Source organism: Stegodyphus dumicola, chromosome X1, assembly GCF_044657685.1.
Source record: "Stegodyphus dumicola isolate Sdum_Otavi_A_Nest chromosome X1, ASM4465768v1".
Classification (NCBI taxonomy): domain Eukaryota; kingdom Metazoa; phylum Arthropoda; class Arachnida; order Araneae; family Eresidae; genus Stegodyphus; species Stegodyphus dumicola.
The window spans coordinates 32394522-32414892 of record NC_140780.1 but is presented as its reverse complement, the minus strand read 5'-3'; the positions used below and the strand labels follow the sequence as shown (position 1 = coordinate 32414892).

Genomic DNA, 20371 nt, shown 5'->3' with positions numbered 1-20371 from the left:
CCTATAAGGTCCAAATGAACATGGTCAAATCTTTGGGAAGGCTCCTTAAAACTTGCCAAAGGTGCTTTTGTATGGCAATGAATTTTAGCCTTTTGACATGTGATGCAACATTTGGTCCATTCAGCTATATCCAATAACATTTTAGGCCAGACAAATCGTGACCACACAATGTGTTGTATTCTGCATACACCAGGGTGAGTTTTGTGTAATCAGGCAAAAACATCCTGGCGAAACTGTTGGAACATAGGGATGAACTCTGCCAGTTGAAACATCACAGAATAGATCAATGTTTGATTCCGGGAGAGTAATTTTTTTTTTAACTGCAGGGATGTGTCTGATGACAGTAAGGACTTCAACTCATCATCCAATGTTTGTGCTGTAGCTATTTTAGAATAATCAACTGATGCAGAAAGAGTTAAGGCAACTATATGGGACATGACATCTGCAGGAATATTCTCAGGACCTGGAATGTGCTGTATGTTAATTGTGAATTGCGAGATGAAATCTAAACCTGGCGTGGAGTGCACTTGTCATTCTTTTGACGGAAAGCATATGTCAGAGGCTTATGATCAGTAAAGAGGACAAACTCTCTAGCCTCCAACATATGTCAGAAATGGCGAATGGATGCATAAGCAGCAAGGAGCTCCCGGTCATAAGCATTGTACCGAGTTTCTGCTGTACTGAGCTTCCTCGAGAAGAAACCTAAGAGATACCATTTTCTCCTGCAAATTTGTATATCTTGCTATTCATATATTCACTACCATTATCACATCTTAGTTCTTTGATAGTCTTCCTCCCTGTTAAATTTTGAATTTCATTTACATATTCAATTAAATAATCAGAAACCTGATCCTTAGATTTGATACAATAAATTTTTGCCAACTTGCTATAATCATCAATAAAACTCACAAAGTATTTCTCACCATTACATCCACTTGTTCTGTGAGGTCCATTTACGTCTGTATGTATAATCTCTAGAATATCTTATGCTTTTCTTCTATTTTTCTTGAATGGTAAATTGTGCATTTTATTTTCAATACATATGGCACACGTCATATATTCAGTTTCTATTTCTTTAGGGATTCCTTCTAATAGCTGATCTTTGCACATAATATCCAGATATTTAAAATTTACATGTCTAAATGAATGGTGCAATTTTTCTTTTAACGTTAACTTACTGTTGGTCAAATTAGCAAATATTTTACTATTTTTAACATAACTCTTTACTTTATATAATCTTTCTTCTTTCTTTGCTATTGCTACTAATGAACCATTGACATCATATATTTTAGAGAACTTTTCTTTTGAAACTATTTTATGATTATCAGTAATCTTCGAATAACTTAATAAATTTGCTTTCATTTCTTTTACATAAAATATGTTCTTCAATGTTACGATAGATTCAGAGTTATATACAGGAAAAGAAACTATTATATTGCCAACCTTTGTAGCTTTCAAAATCCTTCCATCACCGACTTTTACTTGAATAGGATTTTTCAAATTGACTTGCTCTTTGAAATATTCATCACTGTTTATAATGTGGTCTGTGCATCTGCTATCCAGTAACCAATTGATTTCATTTTTATTCATCACAATATTTGCACTGGAACTTGACATGTTACTTTCGATAACAGTGGTGTGAAAACTATTTCCTTGATGACTGTTTATTCTGTGGTTAGAGTATGCTCCGCGTCTACGATGTGTACTAAAAGCACGACTACGTTCTCGATTGTTTGAAACACTTTGACCACGATAATTAGTGGAGCCATTACCACGATAGTTCCTTTGATGGACATGCCAACAATTATTTTTAATGTGACCAGGTTTTCCACATTTATAACAGACATTCCCTTGTGGACCCGATTTGCTTGTTTCAATTTTGAATGCATTTGATTTTTCTGCTGGTGCGCAATAATCATTTTTCCCTTCAAGTAATTTTGATCTGATTTTGCTCTTTAGGTAATCGACTGTTCTGTCCTTCTCTGGTAATACATCTACTAAGTCACCAATGTGACTGTAATTTGAAGGTAATGCTCTTAGCATATAGTTCAATTTTTCTTGTTCCGTCACGGTGGCGCCGGCATGTTTCAGTTCGCTCACATACTTCTCAAAATCATCGAAAAATATATTTACATCAGGATAATTTTTCAGTTTAACACATTCTAAGTTATTTTGACAAACAATTTGTAGAGATGTTGAAGTTTTTAAATACATTGCATCAAATTTCGTAATTATATCAAATGCAGTCTCACACTCGTGAATATATTCCAATTGCTTGTTTGTTATGGCGCCGTAAATGTAATTTGTAACTTGGATATCCTTTTCTTCCCATTTTCCACGTCATTGTTTTCACTGACTTTTCGCTGAACCACATCTTTACATTTTTTAAATTGAAGAAATTTCATCATACGCACTTTCCAATTAAAATAGCCCGAGCCATCAAATCGCGATATACCAATATCACTGCTTCTTGTACATGCCATTTTTCTGCTAGTACCGGTAACTTTTAAAACAAATTATAACTACTAAATTCTTCATTCATATTCACAAACCATGCTCTGCTGCCATGTTAAATAAACTGATATCATATCAAGAAGCAAGTCAAAAAATAAGAAACGTATCTTTTCACATTTTTTATTGAAACTTAACAACACATGCACAACATTACACCAACATCCATAGCTTGCACACAGAGAAGAAACTTAGTGTTGCCAACATGGTAAAGATAATGTACCAAACTAACATCCATAGCATAGTAGCAACAAAAGTATAAATAATTCAAAAAGTGGGACATCCTGCTGGAATACTCTGCATCAAGTTAGCCTGTGCTGTATGATTTAAGGAAGGATGCAAATATTCCTCAGCACTGCAAAAAAACATATCACTCACAATGCATAAAAATATGTAGAAATCCTAATTCGGAATTACGGCAAAATAAGTGAAAGAACAACTATTAACATCTGAAACAGGTGTTTGTGTTTTCACTTCATGAAGAAAGTAGAAAGAGTTCTGGTGATATAAACTGTCGTATAAGTTCTCTATTTATTGAGCATATAAGCTTTCATTTGTTTTTCAGATTTTTCAATACATTGCTTTCAGTAAAAGAGTAAGCCAGATTCATTTATCTTTCACATTTTACAATATATTGTTTTCATTATGAAAAGGGGGAATTGAATGTTATGTATTTCGTATTTCAATAGCAACAGGGTTTTAAAATACACTTACTTGTTCATGTACTATAGCTATTTTGCAGACATTTCATTGTTCGTCACAGATATTTGCTTTTTATGGAGATCTGTTATTTGTTAATACCTTGAACAAACATTATGAAGAAAACAGCTATTATGCATTACAGGTGAATAAACCATCTTCTTATATATTTATGTATAAATGTAATTAGATTTTAGGTAAGTAGCTATGGTACTTTTGCCCTGTCCAAGTATAAATGTCTTTAACATAAGTTTTTTTTAAACCAAGTCCTCATTTTGCTGATGGTATACCTCGCCATCTTTGATTAAAGAATTAAAAGGCCCACATCTGTATAAAAAATAAAAACATTTTAAATATAAAACAAAAACAATTTTACTCATTTCAATTAAAATACCAAAAAGAAATAACTTTTTTTATTGACAAATTATATCTTGAACTGAAAACATGTAATGTACTATCAAAACAATATTTGTAATACATGCAGAGAAATAAAATAGTTACTGCTTTTCCAGTTCTAATTAGAAATTTTATATTATTTCACTAATATCTTTTCTTTGCTCGAACCATAAATAAATTCCAGAGATTTTAAAGTCATCCTCAATGATTCGAATCTTGTTCCTTTACAAAATATGTTTATACTGTAAAGGTACCAATGTTGCATTGCCATCGAAAGCCATGTTGGAAACACAACTTCATGTCAGTTTTATGCAAGTTTGTCAATGGGCAAAATATCATTTTGTTGAAAAAATAGTACAGCTTCTTCATCCATTGGAAACAAGTTCATGTAATCAGAAATTCTCAATTTAAAATACATACTGAGCATGCGTAAAGATGCTCTGAAATTCACGCTCCTCCAGAAACCAAATCGGCTTTGATACTGCAATTGGTGCACTTATTAATCTCGTAAAAAGCACCAAACAAGACACACCAAATAAGTTGGCGATTCTGCATCTAGCCTACAAGTTCCAGCTTTTCTTCATAATTAAGTGGGTTAAAATCGTTTTAAAATAATCAAACATCAGTTGTTCGAAATCTTCGCAGAGAATTATGGGAAATGATTCTCTGCAAGTAATAGCAACTGAAACAATATTTGGCGATTTATCCATTGCATCCAGACACAGATGAAATATCGTCACTGTTATATGCAGCTGTGATAGATTTAAGCACCTATACACTTGCTTAATGTTTTTCATATGACCATTAAGTGTTTAGGAAAAGGATTGGAGAAATTAGGTTATTGCATGTTTTAGAAATAAAGCATTCAGCGACGAAGGAGAAAATTATATGTAAAACTACCCCACTAAAAGGGTGACTGGGGAGGAAAGAGGCATGGTCAACAAATGAGAGTGGTGTTACATTATTGGCCACCCCATATTAGTCGGGTACGACTGTAGATGTAATATACTTTTCCAGAGTTGGGAAATGTGGAAAACCAATGATGCCCATACAGGGGATTCAAACCACAGACCTTCTGATGCTAGGTAGACACAGTAGTATTTGCATGATGAAGGCATGCATTGAGGAAGAGAGAACTTAGGTTCAGTTATGATCAACACTCATGATGTTCTACTAAATATATAAAACTGACAAAGGAGATTCCTGACTATTATTTCTAAAGTTTTCATCTATTGTAATGTATTCATGCATAATGTAACATTAAACAATATCTTATGTCCGCATCAAGCGTATTAACATTTTTACTATGTATTATATGCATTCGTTGCATTAAGTGTATTTATAATTGTAATGTGTTTATATTGCATAATGTGTATATATTGTAAGCGTAATATAATTGTAATGTGTATATATTGCTAGCGTAATCTTAATCGTAATGTGTATATACGTCTTCTGCTTCATATATCCCATAATATATTATCTAAGCTCATAATATCTATTATCAGCACTTGCACATGTAACAATGTATCTGCATTCGTTATAACATTTGTTCTTGTAATTTGTACGAACAGCACAAATTCTATAATACTCAAATTATCTTTGCAATAGCATCTGCACATTATGTATATATTCACTGTAGTTAAATCTTTAATGCACCATCTTCTGTTTCGTATTCTGTTAATACATTTGTATACGTATTCTGCTCTGCATATCACAGTTTTAGTGTTGTATACTATTTCTAAAGTTACATCATGTTTCATGTATTTTATCAATGTACTTCAGGTCTCATGTATTGTATAAATGTATTGCATGTATTTTGTCCTGTATTTTATCAAGTATCGTGCTTTTACTGAGCTTTTGCTCACTGTCTGTACACCCTGTAGTAAGTACAGAATCTCTAAATACCTCAGTATTCCCAATGTACAACACTATCATGCATTTGCACTATGCTTAACGTTTATGTATCGAGTGAGGTGTTTGGGTATCTAATTATGCCTTATGTTTATGTATTTAATGTATTGTTTTCGTATCCCCCCCTTTTTTAAAACCCCTCTCTTTATGTCATACACTTGACTATTTATAACATGCTTAGGTATCCTAAACTGCAATGTAACACAATGACTCATCAGCACTGTTAATACTTTTATTAATTTCAATAATGTTGCTGTTTCTATACGGGAGAAGGTGTGGGACATATGCCTGTTTACCACTGTTAAACACCAGGCATCCCCGTCTTCCGTCACATTTCACCACCTGTCAGAAATGAATTTTATAATGTTAAACTGTAATGCTTTTGGACAAATGCGTAAAAAAAAGGTGTCTTGCATATTTATTTTTTATCTACTGAAACAGTGCTCCACCACCACCACTACAACAACAACAACAACAAAAACATTAACTGAACATGGCTAAAACATATATATTAATTTTAATGCAGTTATTCTTTTCTTTTTCTCTAAATACATTTACATTATCTATTGAGAATATACAATATTAACCCTTTGGTGGCCATGAACAAGCTCAGATCTCATTCCACTTATGTACCGCAGTGAATGCAAACAAACAAACTCACATTGCAAATTTACATCGCCTCCACCAAACGGTTAACCCTTTTCTAAGGAAAAATATATTTGATAAAAAACAGTGAATTATAGTTTTGAATTTAGAAGACAATGCTATCTAGAAAATTTTTCATGACTGATGAGAATAAAAAGTTCATATATGTTCTATATATTTGAACTTATAAGCTTAATAAGCTAATAAAATACGTTTATTTTCTTTTCAGCTAAAAAGTTATTGAGTGTAGTCTTAACACCTAAAGACGTTGACTACACACTCATCCACTTTGGAGAACATTTAAACATTGTATTTATAGTTACCAAATCAAAATTTGCTGAATGTATAAAACATGAATTGACAGAGGATAATTATTTTTATTTTGATCCCAATTCAAAAGGTAAAGTTGCTCATTCTTTCTGCTTATCTGCTCTTTATGTTAAGCGAAAAATTGTGTATAACATGTTGAACGTAATACTCTCCTGTAATGGTCTTTATTTATTTAGCACAGCTTGAATGAAATTGATTGTATTCATTATATTCATTAATTTTTGGTATTTTTTTTAAACATTTAATTTGGGGGGGGGGTAGGTTGAAAATTAAAAAAAAGTTCTTTTACATTTCTCTTTCAAACAAACAAACAAAAAAAAAAAAAAAAAAGAGAGGGGAGTAGGCTATGTTATGATTGTAAATGGGATATGATACAAGTCTAGTCTGAGAGGATAGTTATTTATTTGTAAACAGTAGTGATACTGTAAGGTTAATAGATTTTAAGCAAATATGTACTGTCATTTCAACAAAAAACAACAAAGATTAATCAAAAGGTACTGAACAAGCAAGTAGGCATAGAATAACAGAAAAACTTGTGCTGATTTTAGCAGAATGATCATATGAGCCTCATATAATTTATGTGATCTTTTAGGAAAAATATTGCTTGAAATGTATATAATATTTTAAATTGAAAAGTGTAATTTTCCGCATGTGTATGATACTAATTTACAAAAATTATTGCAAGAAGTACAAGTCATATAAACACAAAGCTTTTAGGTAGTATTTCAGTAGTTTGAAATACGAGGGTAAGTTGAAAAATAAGTTTCCCCTGTCGACTGTGGTCAGAGTTGTGTAAGTCAAAACCTTACATACCTTTATTTTTCCACATAGGTACCAAGTACATTGAGACATTTGTCATATCGCTTGATAAGCTTCAAAAAGCCCTCCAGAAAAAAATCAGGGCTTTGCATATGGAAGAAGCGTTGAAAGGCATGTTTCACTTCAGTATTGCTTTCAAAGATCCTTCCCCCAAGATTTTTCTTCAAAGCCGGAAACAGATGGAAGTCGCTTGGTGCGAAATCAGGAGTGTATGGCGGATGGTGTAGGCGCTCCCAACCAAGAGTTGCAATATGGTTTTGCGTTGCCGTCGCCGAATGTGGTCTGGCATTGTCATCCAACAGCAGATTGCCAGATGTGAGAAGGCCAGGCCGCTTTTTCCGAATCGACTCTTTCAATTTCGACAGGGTGTCACAGTAGCGCGTAGCAGTGATGGTTCCAACCTCCAAAAAGTCCAGCAACAAAACTGCTTGGGCATCCCAGAAAACTGTGAGGAGCACTTTACCTGCAGAGGGAGCTGTCTTGAACTTCTTTCGGACAGGTGATGACGGATGTTTCCACTCCATAAATGCGGCCTTCGATTCTGGCATGAAATGGTGGACCCACGTTTCATACGCCGTCACAATCCGAAACAGAAAGTCATTGCCATCTTCATGGTAACGCACAAGATGTTCCAGGTTGACCCCCATGCGTTGTTCCTTGTGTGTCGAGGTCAATTGTCGGGGCACCCATCGTGCTGACACTGTTCTGTATCGAAGAATGTCGTGGATGATGTTTTGAGCTCGCTCATGTGAGATTCCAAGTTCTTCCTCTACTTCATCGATGGTGATACGCCGGTTCGCTCTAATCATGTCATTCACCTTCCTGACATTTGCACCTGTAGTGGCCGTCCAGCTCTCGGTATGTCCTCCACTTGCTGACGTCCATCACTGAATGTGCGACACCATCTCCACACCATTTGCGCGTTTTCCTGCTGTGTCGGCTTTTGCCCATAGCCGTTCAATGCTTCTTCCATATGCAAAGCCTTGATTTTTTCCTGGAGGGCTTTTTGAAGCTTATCAAGCGATATGACAAATGTCTCAATGTACTTGGTACCTATGTGGAAAAATAAAGGTATGTCATATCTTTAATGTCTCATTCTATTTTTTGACACAACTCTGACCACAGTCGACAGGGAACTTATTTTTCAACTTACCTACGTACTTTTAATGATATACAGTCAAAAGTCGTTAATTCGGATACCCATAATCCGGAATGATCTATAATCCGGACCTCAAAGCTAAAATCTATCTGCGCATGCGCCACGTTGATGCATGCGCATAAACGTTTACACGTGCGCGCAATACCTTTACATATGTGTCTGCATTTTTTGCAGACTTGTAAGAGCAATTTTATAAAAGTAAGCTTGAACTTTCGATTATGTCAAATAGAATTTCCAATGCTGGAGCTCCTAAAGGATCTAGAAAACGAAAGCATGTTTCGATGTCCATCAAACAAAAAGTGAATTGCTACAAAAAATGGATAAAGGCATATCCTTTGCTTATCTAACTGTTCCGAAATCTGTTTATCAATTTCCCGCTGCTCTGCGCGAGGGGAGGGGGACAACGTGGCGCGCAATGAAGTGGAAGTTGATCTGTCAGCACTATCGTTATCTTCAGGGCAGATGTTTTTATTTTATTCGGCTTATAATTATTTACTAAATGTAGTATTTCATCTCGATGTACTCCTTCTTTGATATGATTTAAATCAAATTCCTCGTCATTATAAATATCACGAATACAAATTAAATAGTTTTCTGGTTGCAATTTTCTAATTTCGGCTATGCGTAATGTATGCTTTACGCATGCACGCATTGAAAGAAATGTTTAATAAAGTAAACAAATAAATATTAAGCTTCTTTTTTTTTGTAAATTTTGATACCCTTTAGATCATAATTGCTCATTATTTTATAAATTACGGTTTCATATTTTTAATTTTATAATTTCTGCATGGCATCTTACCAGATTTAAACTGATGATGTATAATCCGGAATTGCCGAAGTCCCGACAAGTCCAGATTAAAGACTTTTGACTGTACAAACATTTTACTGCTTGAAGTATACGTCTGGAACTCAATTTTGATCCATCTATGCTTTGAATTGACTTCAAAGCAATCTCTATTACTTTTAATTGCTTAATTGTTCGAATGTACCTGCATATTGCGTGGACGTTATGTTTTAGTACTAACATTACTAAAACATAACGTCCACGCAATATGCAGGTACATTCGAACAATTAAGCAATTACTGTTTTCGCAAAATTTCATATTCATATTTAATTTCTTATATTGCTGAAATAGAAATCATTGCCACTTCGTTCATAGGGAATACTTGTTTTTGAATCTTCGAAAATTCTTAAATTAATAGACCTGTTTAGCTTAAAATTGTTGAAGTTGTTAAATTTGAATCTGAATATGAAGATCAGATTGTAGTTTTTAATTTCTATGATTTTTATAGTCTTTTGAAATTTTTTTATGTCAAACTCTTTCATGCTGCTAGACAGTAAGAGCACGTTTTCAATTTTTAATGTAATGTAAGTAATTTGTTCTTTTGCACTTCTTCATTTTTAATTTTGAAAAACGAGTTTGTTTGTGTCAGGCAATTGATTTTTGAGGTAAAATAGCTCTCAGTTTTCATTGAAAGCTGACTAGAAATTCGGATTTAGCCACTTAGGGCTTATTTCCTAAATTAGCATTTATAGAAAGGGTATTCAGATTTAACTATTAAAATATATCTGGGAAATAATCTAGATCACTTATGCCCAAGTGTTAAATTTTTCAACTAGTTTATTTTTTTGATTTTATCTCTCTCTGTATAAACCAATTGTTTAAAAATATGTTTATAAGTTAATTTTTAATGAGCTCTATAATTATTATTCATCATTTTCCCAATTTAGATCAAAAATGTAAATTTATTATATTATGGATTGATTCCATAACAGAAAATCAAGTGGAATTCTTAAAATACGGTTTTTCTGGAAAGACAAATATTAAAGAGATAGATCAGGAAACAGCCAGTGAAATATTAGTTAGGTCAACTCCTAGACAGGTAATTTTTTTAAAATTCTTTTATATGTTCATAATATTCTCATCACGATTTTTTTATAATAAGAAATATTGTCTATACTCTTCTTTTATCTATAGGATCCATTGGTTTATTTAATGGGGGATTGCCTGATTTATCCTAGGGATGTTTTGATCCATCTAATGCCATAACCCCTTGACTGCCGCTGGCGTATATATACGCCTTGCTCAGCCGATGCGTTAACTGCCCCAGATGCGCAGCCGATGCGTTAACTTTGCGAATAATTTTAGGTGTAGCAGCGCAAAGCAAATGATAGCAGTTTGGAAGGACGTATATATACGCCTGGGGCAGTTAACGCATCGGCTGAGCAAGGTGTATATATACGCCCGCGGCAGTTAAGGGGTTAAAATGATTTCAAAGCAAACTCGATTTCTTCATTTGCTTAGTTTGTTCGAATGTACCCGTATTTTGTATGGATTTTATGTTGTTATTACGAACATTTTAAAAAGGGTATTAGTAACAAAACAGAGGCTATATATTAGTTACTGTTTTCATAACATTTCATAATATGCTGAAATGGAAATCATTGCCACTTCGCTCTCTCTCTCTCTCTCTGTATATATATATAATTTTAACCATTGTCTTAATAAATGAAGCAAATGGAAAATTGTGACATCTGTTATAAATGTTTAAGAAAAATTCTACTGCATTTATAGTTTAAGAAAATGCAGAGACATTAGGTTATTTCAAAGAAGAGACATGAAAAATGAGCAGTGTCCTCGCCGGGACTGGAACCTCAGACCTCTCGAATACGCACTGAGTATGCTGACAATTACACAATGAAGGTTTTCTAAGAAGATGAGAGAACTACCTTATATACTTCCCCTTTCTGAAGGGCGACTAGGGATTAAAGGACCCAATCGCCAAATCCTTGTAGTGAAGAATCATGATTCATCACCTTTTATTTCAGGCGCCACTGTAGTTTCGAAGCACGAGATATGAAAAATGGGCAGTGCCCTCGCCGGGACTCGAACAACGGGCCTCTCGAATACGCGCCAAGCGTGCTGACCATTACACCATGAAGGCATGTTCTCCACCTTCAAAAATACCTAATCGCTTTACAGTGCACCCAAACTAAAATAGGTAATGGATGATAATTCTCCACCACCAAGATTTTTCAATTAGGTCCCATAATACCCAGTTGCCCTTTAAAAGGGGGGTATATAAAGTATTTCTCCTGTCTTCTTAGTATGCCTTTGTGTAATAGTCAGCTCTCTCGGTACGTATTCGAGAGCTTCATAGTTCGAGTCCCGGCAAGGGCATTTCTCATTTTTCATATCTCCTACTTCGAAAAAAAAAAAAAACCTAATATCTCTACAACTAGATCATTTTGAAGCAGGAGACGTAAAAAATGTGCAATGCCCTTGCCGAGACTCGAACCCTAGACTTCTCGAATGTACATCGAGTATGCTTCTAGTTACAGAACAAAGGCAATGGCAGGATGGAGAAAATACCTTATATAGTTTTTTTTTTAGAGGGCGACTGGGGGTTAGGGGATCCAGGCACCAAATCCTGGTGGTGCCGAATTATCGGCCACCACCTTTTAGTTTGTAAGTCACTTGTACATTCATTAGCTTATTTTAAAGTAGGAGTTGTGAAAAATGTGCAATGCCCTCGCCGGGACTCGAACCTGGATCTCTCGAATACGTGCCGAATGTGCTACAGTTACACCACGAAGCCATGATGGAAGGAGGGAGAAAATATGAACATTTTTGCCGAAATAAAAATAATTTTGTGCAGATAGAGCTAGAATATCTGCTTGAAATGCTCAAAGAAATAGAAATTTTTTTTCAGCTTTCAATCTAATGCTCATTTTCATTTGTTGAGATTGCCCTGCATCAATGCTAAATTTTTATTGTTATTGAATTCGTATGTATTCATATGTTAAATGTATGCACTAATTGGACATTTTTGGTCTTAGCTGTTGATGTCATTAAGTATCAGTCCGTTTGGCATTTTCCTTGCTGTGGCTACTGTTCACGCATTCCCTCAGTAGTGTTATTCATTATTAGCTCTACTCTTTCAGAGAATAAGACTGGGATACCATATTTATTAAACACCGAAGAACTTATCATAAATATGAGTCAGAAACGGAAAACAGACAAACACAATAAAAAAGCATTTAACTAGTCTAGTTTTTTTTATCCTTGATTTTCTTTTGCAGCTTATACATGACATGATACTGTAACTAGAAAGTTAAAAATGGTCGATAAAAAATACAAAATGAAAACTTCATGAATGATTAAGTGGTTTTATACATGAGCTATTACAGTCAGTTGTAGAGTCATTGCATTGCTCTCACCGGCACTCGAACCTTGGACCTCTCGAACACGCGTTGAGTATGCTTTCCAATTACACCGTGAAAGCATGCGAAAAAGAAGAAGAAAGTACCTTATATACTCCCCCTTTTAAAGGGTTGCTGGGTATCACCAAATCCTGGTGATTACAAATTATTATCCATCATCTTTTAGTTTGGGCGCCACTTATTAAGTCATTAGTTTTTTTTTTTTTTTTTTTTTGCTAAAGACGTGAAAACTGAGCAAAATACCCTCGCCGGGACTCGAACCTAGACCTCTTGAATACGCATCGAGTGTGCTATGCCACGGAAACATGTTGGAAGGAGGGAGAAATTACCTTATATAATTTGACTGTTAGGCGGACTGAGCTTCGCCCGATACTGGTACCTTATACAGTCAAAAGTCTTTAATCCAGACTCATCGGGACTTCGGCGATTCCGAATTATCGGTTTTTCTGGATTATAGATCATCAGTTTAAATCTGGTAAGATGGCATACAGAAATTATAAAATTAAAAATATGAAACCGTAATTTATGAAATAAAGAGCAATTATGATCTAAAGGGTATCAAAATTTACAAAAATAAAGCTTAATATTTATTTGTTTACTTTATTAAACATTTCTTTCAACACGCGCATGCGTAAAGCATACATTACGCATAGTCGAAATTAGAAAATTGCAACCAGAAAACTATTAGATGTGTATTCATGATATTTATAATGATGAGGAAATTGATTTAAATTATATCGGAGTACATCGAGATGGAACACATTTAGTGAGGAATTATAAGCCGAATAAAATAAAAACATCTGCCCTGAAGATGAGGATAGTGCTGACAGATCAACATCCAATTCATTGCGCGTCGCAACGTTCCCCCCTCTTCCACAGAGCAGCGGGAAATTGATAAACAGATTTCAGAATGGTTAGAGAAACAAATCACCTCTCTGTCACTTTTTTCATGCCTTTATCCATTTTTTGCAGCACTTTTTGTTTAATGGACATCGAAACATGCTTTCACTTTGCAGATCCTTCGACAGCTCCAGCATTGGAAATTCTATTTGACATAATCGAATGTTCAAGCTTACTTTTATAAAATTGCTCTTACAGTCTGCAAAAAATAATAAGCTGGATCCAATTTGACGATTAAGGAACAACGCAATCTGCAACATTACCTGAATTAGATAATTTTAGCTTAGCTTATACCGTCCGTTATACATTAAATGCGCATGTGTAAACGTATTATGCGCACGCGTTAACGCATTATGCGTTGACGCACGCACAGAAAGTTTATAGCTTTGAGGTCCTGATTACCGACTTTTGACTGTATAACTTTTTCCGACCTTGAATGTTCATAACTCGATACGATGGTGATCGTCATCCGAAGCATTTCTTGTTCACATAATTCCTGCTTGAACCAAATTGATCATTATGCAAGCTGTTTGTGATCCGAGGTTCCCACTGTACATTTCTTGGAAATGTACTGTAAAATTTTTCATCAATAAATTAGAATATGCATGTAGTAAACAAAATGCATAAGTTATTCTGGTTTTGAAACATCATAAAATTAAATCAGATGAGATAATTATATTTTAATTCAGTTAGGAAAATTATAAAAATCAGACTTCTTTATGACTCTTTCAACTACAGGGGCAAATTTCTTTATTTATTGGACTGCAAGGCACTGTATACTTGAAAGAGTCTAGGCGGGCAGTAATTTTTAAAAAAAGAGGGATTTTCTTATTTGCTTTTCTTACTTTTTGAATAATACAACTAAGTTTGAATTTAGAACTATGTGATTTGTTGTCTTCTATGTTTTAAAATGTTTCTTAAATGAGACATTTCATTGCCATTGAAAATGCATCTGCTATAGCTTGCTCCTGCTTTATTAGTGCATTATTATTAAATGAATTATATGAAATATCAATGTTATTATTAACCCTTTCAGGACGGGCGTCCCATATACGCATTCCCTAAGAGTGTCTCTTACATCCGGGCGTCCCATTCACGCATCAGTAAAGATCGCATTCAGAGGACGGGTGATGCGTATACTCATTTTAAGGTGGAACGTTTTTCTGAAGGCCACTAGATGGCATCCTGTGTCCATTACTTTTGAAATGAACACAGTTTTAGGTTCCTGACCTTGAGTTTGATATATTCTGCTTGCTTTGGTATTTTACTCATCAGCTGTTCGAGAGTGGGGGGGGGGGCATAGGGAAAGCGTAAACAGAGGTGGGCTCTTTAAATCGCTGCGTGCTAATGAAAAAATTCTCGTATCTAATTTATATCCAATTCTATTTTTTCCTCTACTATGTACGGTCTTTTAGGGTTACTGTGCAGAGTTTTTTTACGTTTTGCATTGCCTTCAGATATATTTCCGTTCCTTCTTTTTTTATGTAGAAAAGCCTCACCTCCAGTCTATTATGGCATGAAGGCCCTATTTATCAGAGGAAGAATACCCTCGTATGGTTAGTGAACCATTTACTAACGCAAATGAGAATACTGATTCATTTTCTAAAGCGATAAAAGTGATACTTTTCTAAGAGTTGCAAAGTGATACTTCTCTGTGCCACACTCGTTTTCATTTTAAATTTTGTTACTTCTTACTGCAAATAGTCTTTATTTTGTTCTTTTTATTAATTTAAAACTTTATTGATGGATTTTATCAATTAAAACTTTGGAATAATTTGAATAGTGCTTCCGAAAATTAGTTTAGAAGATAAGCAATTTCTTAAGTACAGTCAGAAGTCGTTAATCCGGACTCGTCGGGACTTCGGCGATTCCGGATTATCGATTTTTCCGAATTATAGATCATCAGTTTAAATCTGGTAAGATGGCATGCAGAAATTATAAAATTAAAAATATGAAACGGTAATTAATGAAATAAAGAACAATTATGATCTAAAGGGTATCAAAATTTACAAAAAAAAAAAAAGCTTAATATTTATTTGTTTACTTTAATAATAAACATTTCTTTCAATGTAAATTGTTTAAGTTGCTTCATTTTTTATGTGATAATACTTTCTCTTTAATTCTATAAACAGACATAATTTCTTGTTCAGTTACAAAGTTCCGCTGTTCAAGTCCTATAATTGCTGTGTCGAGAATACCGACTAATTTGTCAATCGAAATTTTTTTTGGTTTTCAATAACCTCTTCACTATCGGAAGCGAATTATAATGACGGGGAACTTGATTTAAATCATATCAAAGACAGAGTACATCGAGATGAAATACTACATTTAGTAAGGAATTATAAGCCAAATAAAATAAAAACATCTGCCCTGAAGATCAGGATAGTGCTGACAGATCAACTTCCAATTCATCGCCTGCCGAGGCGTTCCCCCTCCCCCGCCGCAGAGCAGCGTGAAATTGATAAACAGATTTAGGAATGGTTAAATAAACACAGGATATGCCTTTATCCATTTTTTGCAGCAATTCAACTGTTTGTTTAATGAACTTCAAAACATACTTTAGCTTTGTAGATCTTTTACATATTAGTAAATATATATCAGAAATTCTATTTGACATAATCGAAAGTTCAAGCTTACTTTTATAAAATTGCTCTAACAGTCTGCAAAAAATAATAAGCCGGATCCAATTCGAAGATTAAGGAACAACGCAATCTGCAACATTAACTGAATTAGATAATTTTTACCTTATACCGTCCGTTATACATTAAACACGCATTTGTAAACGTATTTTGCGTATGTGCAGACCTATATTCGCAGACGTAAAGTTTTTACGATGTCAATTCAACGCATGCGTAGAAAGTTTGTAGCTTTGAGGTCCGGATTATGGGTGTCCGAATTAACGACTTTTGACTGTATATTTTTAAGTAAAATAAAGAAAAAATGTTTTAAGGGCTAATTTTAACATATATAAGAGCTCAAGTAATAATCTAAAATGATACCAAAAATTACGATGCTAGAAGCAAAACTTTTGTTTTTCTGATTTTTGTTATAAAATTAGGCTTAGCAATGCAAAACCTTCATCCTGTACGGTGACTGCCTTCGATTCTCTTCCCATCCCGCACGAGCATCTTAAACAAAGGTCGCAAAAAGGTTAAATGAAAAATAAATTGGTTGATCTACTTACATTTTGATTTTGGGGGGGGGATCATGAAAATCTGCTACAGAATGTGCTACATATTTTAATGGTTGCTGTAATTTTCGATTTTGTGCATATTCATACTGGTTTTTTAAATATTACATTTATTTATTTAGGAACCTGTAATCAAGTTTCCTCCTGAAGAACAAATCACACAGAAATCATCAGGATTTGAGTAGGTTTTTTTTTTTTTTTTTTTTTTTTTTTTAAATTCAGTATTATTTATATAAATATGCTAAAATTATACGCTATTCCTTTTTTGCCTTACATTTTGGATGTATTTCATTCGCAGGATTATTATTTATCCGACCCCTCCACAAATTGGCGGCATTGTTGTAACTAGAAAAGACTTTGCCACTTTAAACGAAAAAGAATATCTAAATGATGTTATTATCGACTTTTATTTGAAGTAAGAATTTTATTTTGTGAGAAACTTGTGAAAATTAATTTGTTTTCAATATGTATTCTGCTTATTCAGTATTTTTAAGGCTTATAAATTATATAATCCAAACATTCATGTTTGTATGTGTTTTCTGATAAATGTAAATGAATAAAGCAAAGCCATATAGGTGTAAAATGCAAAACATTAAGCACAGTTTTATTATTATTTAGATTAAATATTGATTAAAACGAAATTTATCACTTTTCATATTATATGTACCAAAATAATAGTGCATGTAAAAGTATCATTTTATTTAATCTGAAAAAAAAAAAAAATTGGAATTTCTTGAAAACTATTTTCTGCACGTTTGAGGCATTATCATATTAACTTAACTAATCATCCCTCTCACATCCATGTAAATGTGTAGCATCATTCTTTTCATTTGCTTTACGGTTATTTTTCTACTAATGACAGTTCTTTCTTATCCTCCCCCTTCATGCCGAATTCATTCTGCTCGTAAGAGCGGTAGCAGCTACATCATCTTGCATTTGAATTCAACACATACCTAACCGAGATGGGTAGTAAGTAGTTTTAATTAAGCAAGATGAATTTGCATCTGTATAAAGCATCACTATTTTTTAGTATACTGAACAAAACAGAAGCCAGAAAATTTAAGATGTCATAAGATGTGTAGTTGCAAAGTAAAGTAACAGGAGTAAGCCAGAAAATTACATTATAAATGATTCTCTCTAAAAGTGGGAAGCTGACTTTTACTACAGGAAATTCAATATTTTTCATTCTGTCAAAATTTGCATACTGCAATTCTGAAAAAGTATCTGGTGACTTTGTAGGGAACTATTCACTTATTTAACTAAACTTGGTATTGCCATGTCTATTATAATAACTACAATCCAGAAAAAGGTTTAATTAAAATTTTGTATTAAAACATTAACCTTAACAAATGCATGGCTTGTGCTTACCAAAAAATACCCTCCATACAAACAGTACTTACTCCGCTGCTTGTGGGATTTAACCTAGCATTTAATGCAACTCGAAATCTTGTTAATATAATACAAAAATTTCAAGCTAATCTATTTCTTGAGCAAACTTTGCTAGCAAACGCTAACATTGGTCTAAGTGACCCTCAGTGCTGGAAGGAAGTATCACAATATTCAGAGTCGCTCCCAAATCTTTTTCCGATATTTTCAAGAGCTTAAATATATGTGACTAATCTGCATCTTGGTAAGAGCTGATGAAAGCAGAAGTGTTAGCACAAATAAAATAATAATTTTATTAACACAAATCTTACAACTTATAAAAATTACATGTAGCGAATTTAATTTTCCTGCTTCAGTGCTGCCCAGATGTGAAAGCGGTAGTGACACACTGCCGTACCGAAGGGCGCGGATTCGAATCTCAGGAAAGGCATAGATATAAATTATCTGTCGCCTCATAGGTGTCAAAGGCGGCCCACCTATTAATTTAACTATTAGGTGCCTCTGTAATAGACCACAGCTTTTGGCCTAATAGTAGCCTATGCCTATAACGGCTACTGCCCGCCATTGAAAAAAAAAAACAAATTCTGCTTCATTTAACTTTAATGAACTCGTAGACGCTACTTTTATGAAATTCTAAATATTAGCCTCTAAAAATGACATAATAATGTATTGTATAAAAAGTCTGATGAATTTTCTTTTCACTAAAATATGGTACAACCCATGAAAATCTTTTTATTAAAAATTTCTTTTGTGTTACAAATGTTAATTGCAGTGAAATTTTCCACATTTTGTATTTGTTAATTAACTTATGATATTTTCAGATATTTTTTAGATCAACATCCTGCTGAAAGTGAAAAAACTCATTTATTTAGTTCTTATTTCTACTGCAGCCTGACGCAAAAATCAAGCTTTGACAATGGCCAGGAAAAGTATGTATTACTTCTTTAATTTTCTTCCCCCTTAAAATAGTGTATAAACTTAAGCAACTTTTTCAGGTTTTTAAAATCATGATTAACAGTTTTATTCATAAGATAAATAACTAAAAATAGCACATGGAAAATATAAACACAAATCAAAATGTTCTTTTACATATTAAGATTATCACAGATCATAAATTTGCTCGCAAAACAAAGTCTAAAGCAGTAATCACTGAGTGGTAAAATAAGTAGCACTTACATTCTATAACAAACTAAGAACGTATTATAGCAACTCCCCAAAATTTGATCACAAATCAACCGAGATGTAACATGTAGCGAGGTATAAGAACATGTGGCGAGATTTCAGCGTGAGAAATCTCAATTGATTAGCGATTCAATCTTGGGGACCACTAAAATAAGAAAGAACTCAATCTCGAGGACTGCTATAATAAGAACCTTAACTTAGCTAATAATTTTGAACTGACTTAAGCTCCAATGCAGTCTCCTGTTTACACCATTGCCCAAAGAGAAAGAGAGGTACTAGTAGAACTTTAGAAGCAAACTTGTAAACACTGTAGTACCATCCTGAAACATGTATTGCCGCCAAACAGTTTGGTTTAACGTCAATAATAGACAACGTAATCGTAAGATTTATTGCATTATTAGCTTTGCAACAACAAAATATTTCTAAGAAAACGTAACCCCCTCCTTCAATTTTCATAAATGAAAGAGGCCAGAGGGTATGGCCTCTGTAAGGTAGAACTTCCTTATCCCATCATTTTTAACCTAAGTAGCAACTCCTCACCTCCACAGAAATCTTATATTCGGGCATTCCTTTCTGGGTTTTTTTTTTTTTTTTTTTTTTTTTTTTTTGACCATGCTTCTCACATAAGATATTACATAGAAAATTAAGATTGAAGTAATTAAATAGTTATTTAATATTAATTTAAAACAAAAAATAATTTTACCTTTTTTTTACGTAGAACATAGCTTAAATTTTTGTAAAAACTAAAATCATTCTCAATTCATATCATCATACTATGTTATCAAAATCTAACTGCACCTACTTTTTCTCCTAAACCCCACCTACTAACTGACATGCACTGAATTGTGCGGAGAATTTGTAAGAGTCAAATCTTAAACTGTGTAAAAGCTGTCAGCACATTGGTAAATTTGTAACAAAGAGTAAAAACAAAATCAAACTACTAAATTTCAGATTGCTTGTATTTTATTTAATTATTAATATCTCTTCTCTTTGATTAAAAAAAGTTATTGCTCTTTTT

General features: G+C 33.6%; 1 protein-coding gene across 11 annotated transcripts in view; it reads left to right on the top strand.

The window, feature by feature from the left end:
- The window catches only part of LOC118186439 (sentrin-specific protease 7-like), an 81392-nt gene that overhangs the window by 38285 nt on the left and 22736 nt on the right, over positions 1 to 20371 (top strand). For 10 of the 11 annotated variants that reach the window (XM_035356541.2, XM_035356539.2, XM_035356540.2 and 7 more), the window contains 5 exons: positions 6392 to 6562; positions 10203 to 10354; positions 16908 to 16966; positions 17084 to 17200; positions 18993 to 19100. In XM_035356541.2, coding sequence (XP_035212432.2) covers positions 6392 to 6562; positions 10203 to 10354; positions 16908 to 16966; positions 17084 to 17200; positions 18993 to 19100 — 607 coding nt within the window. The remainder of the gene's footprint in view (positions 1 to 6391; positions 6563 to 10202; positions 10355 to 16907; positions 16967 to 17083; positions 17201 to 18992; positions 19101 to 20371) is intronic. The other variant, XM_085808145.1, reaches the window with a different exon arrangement.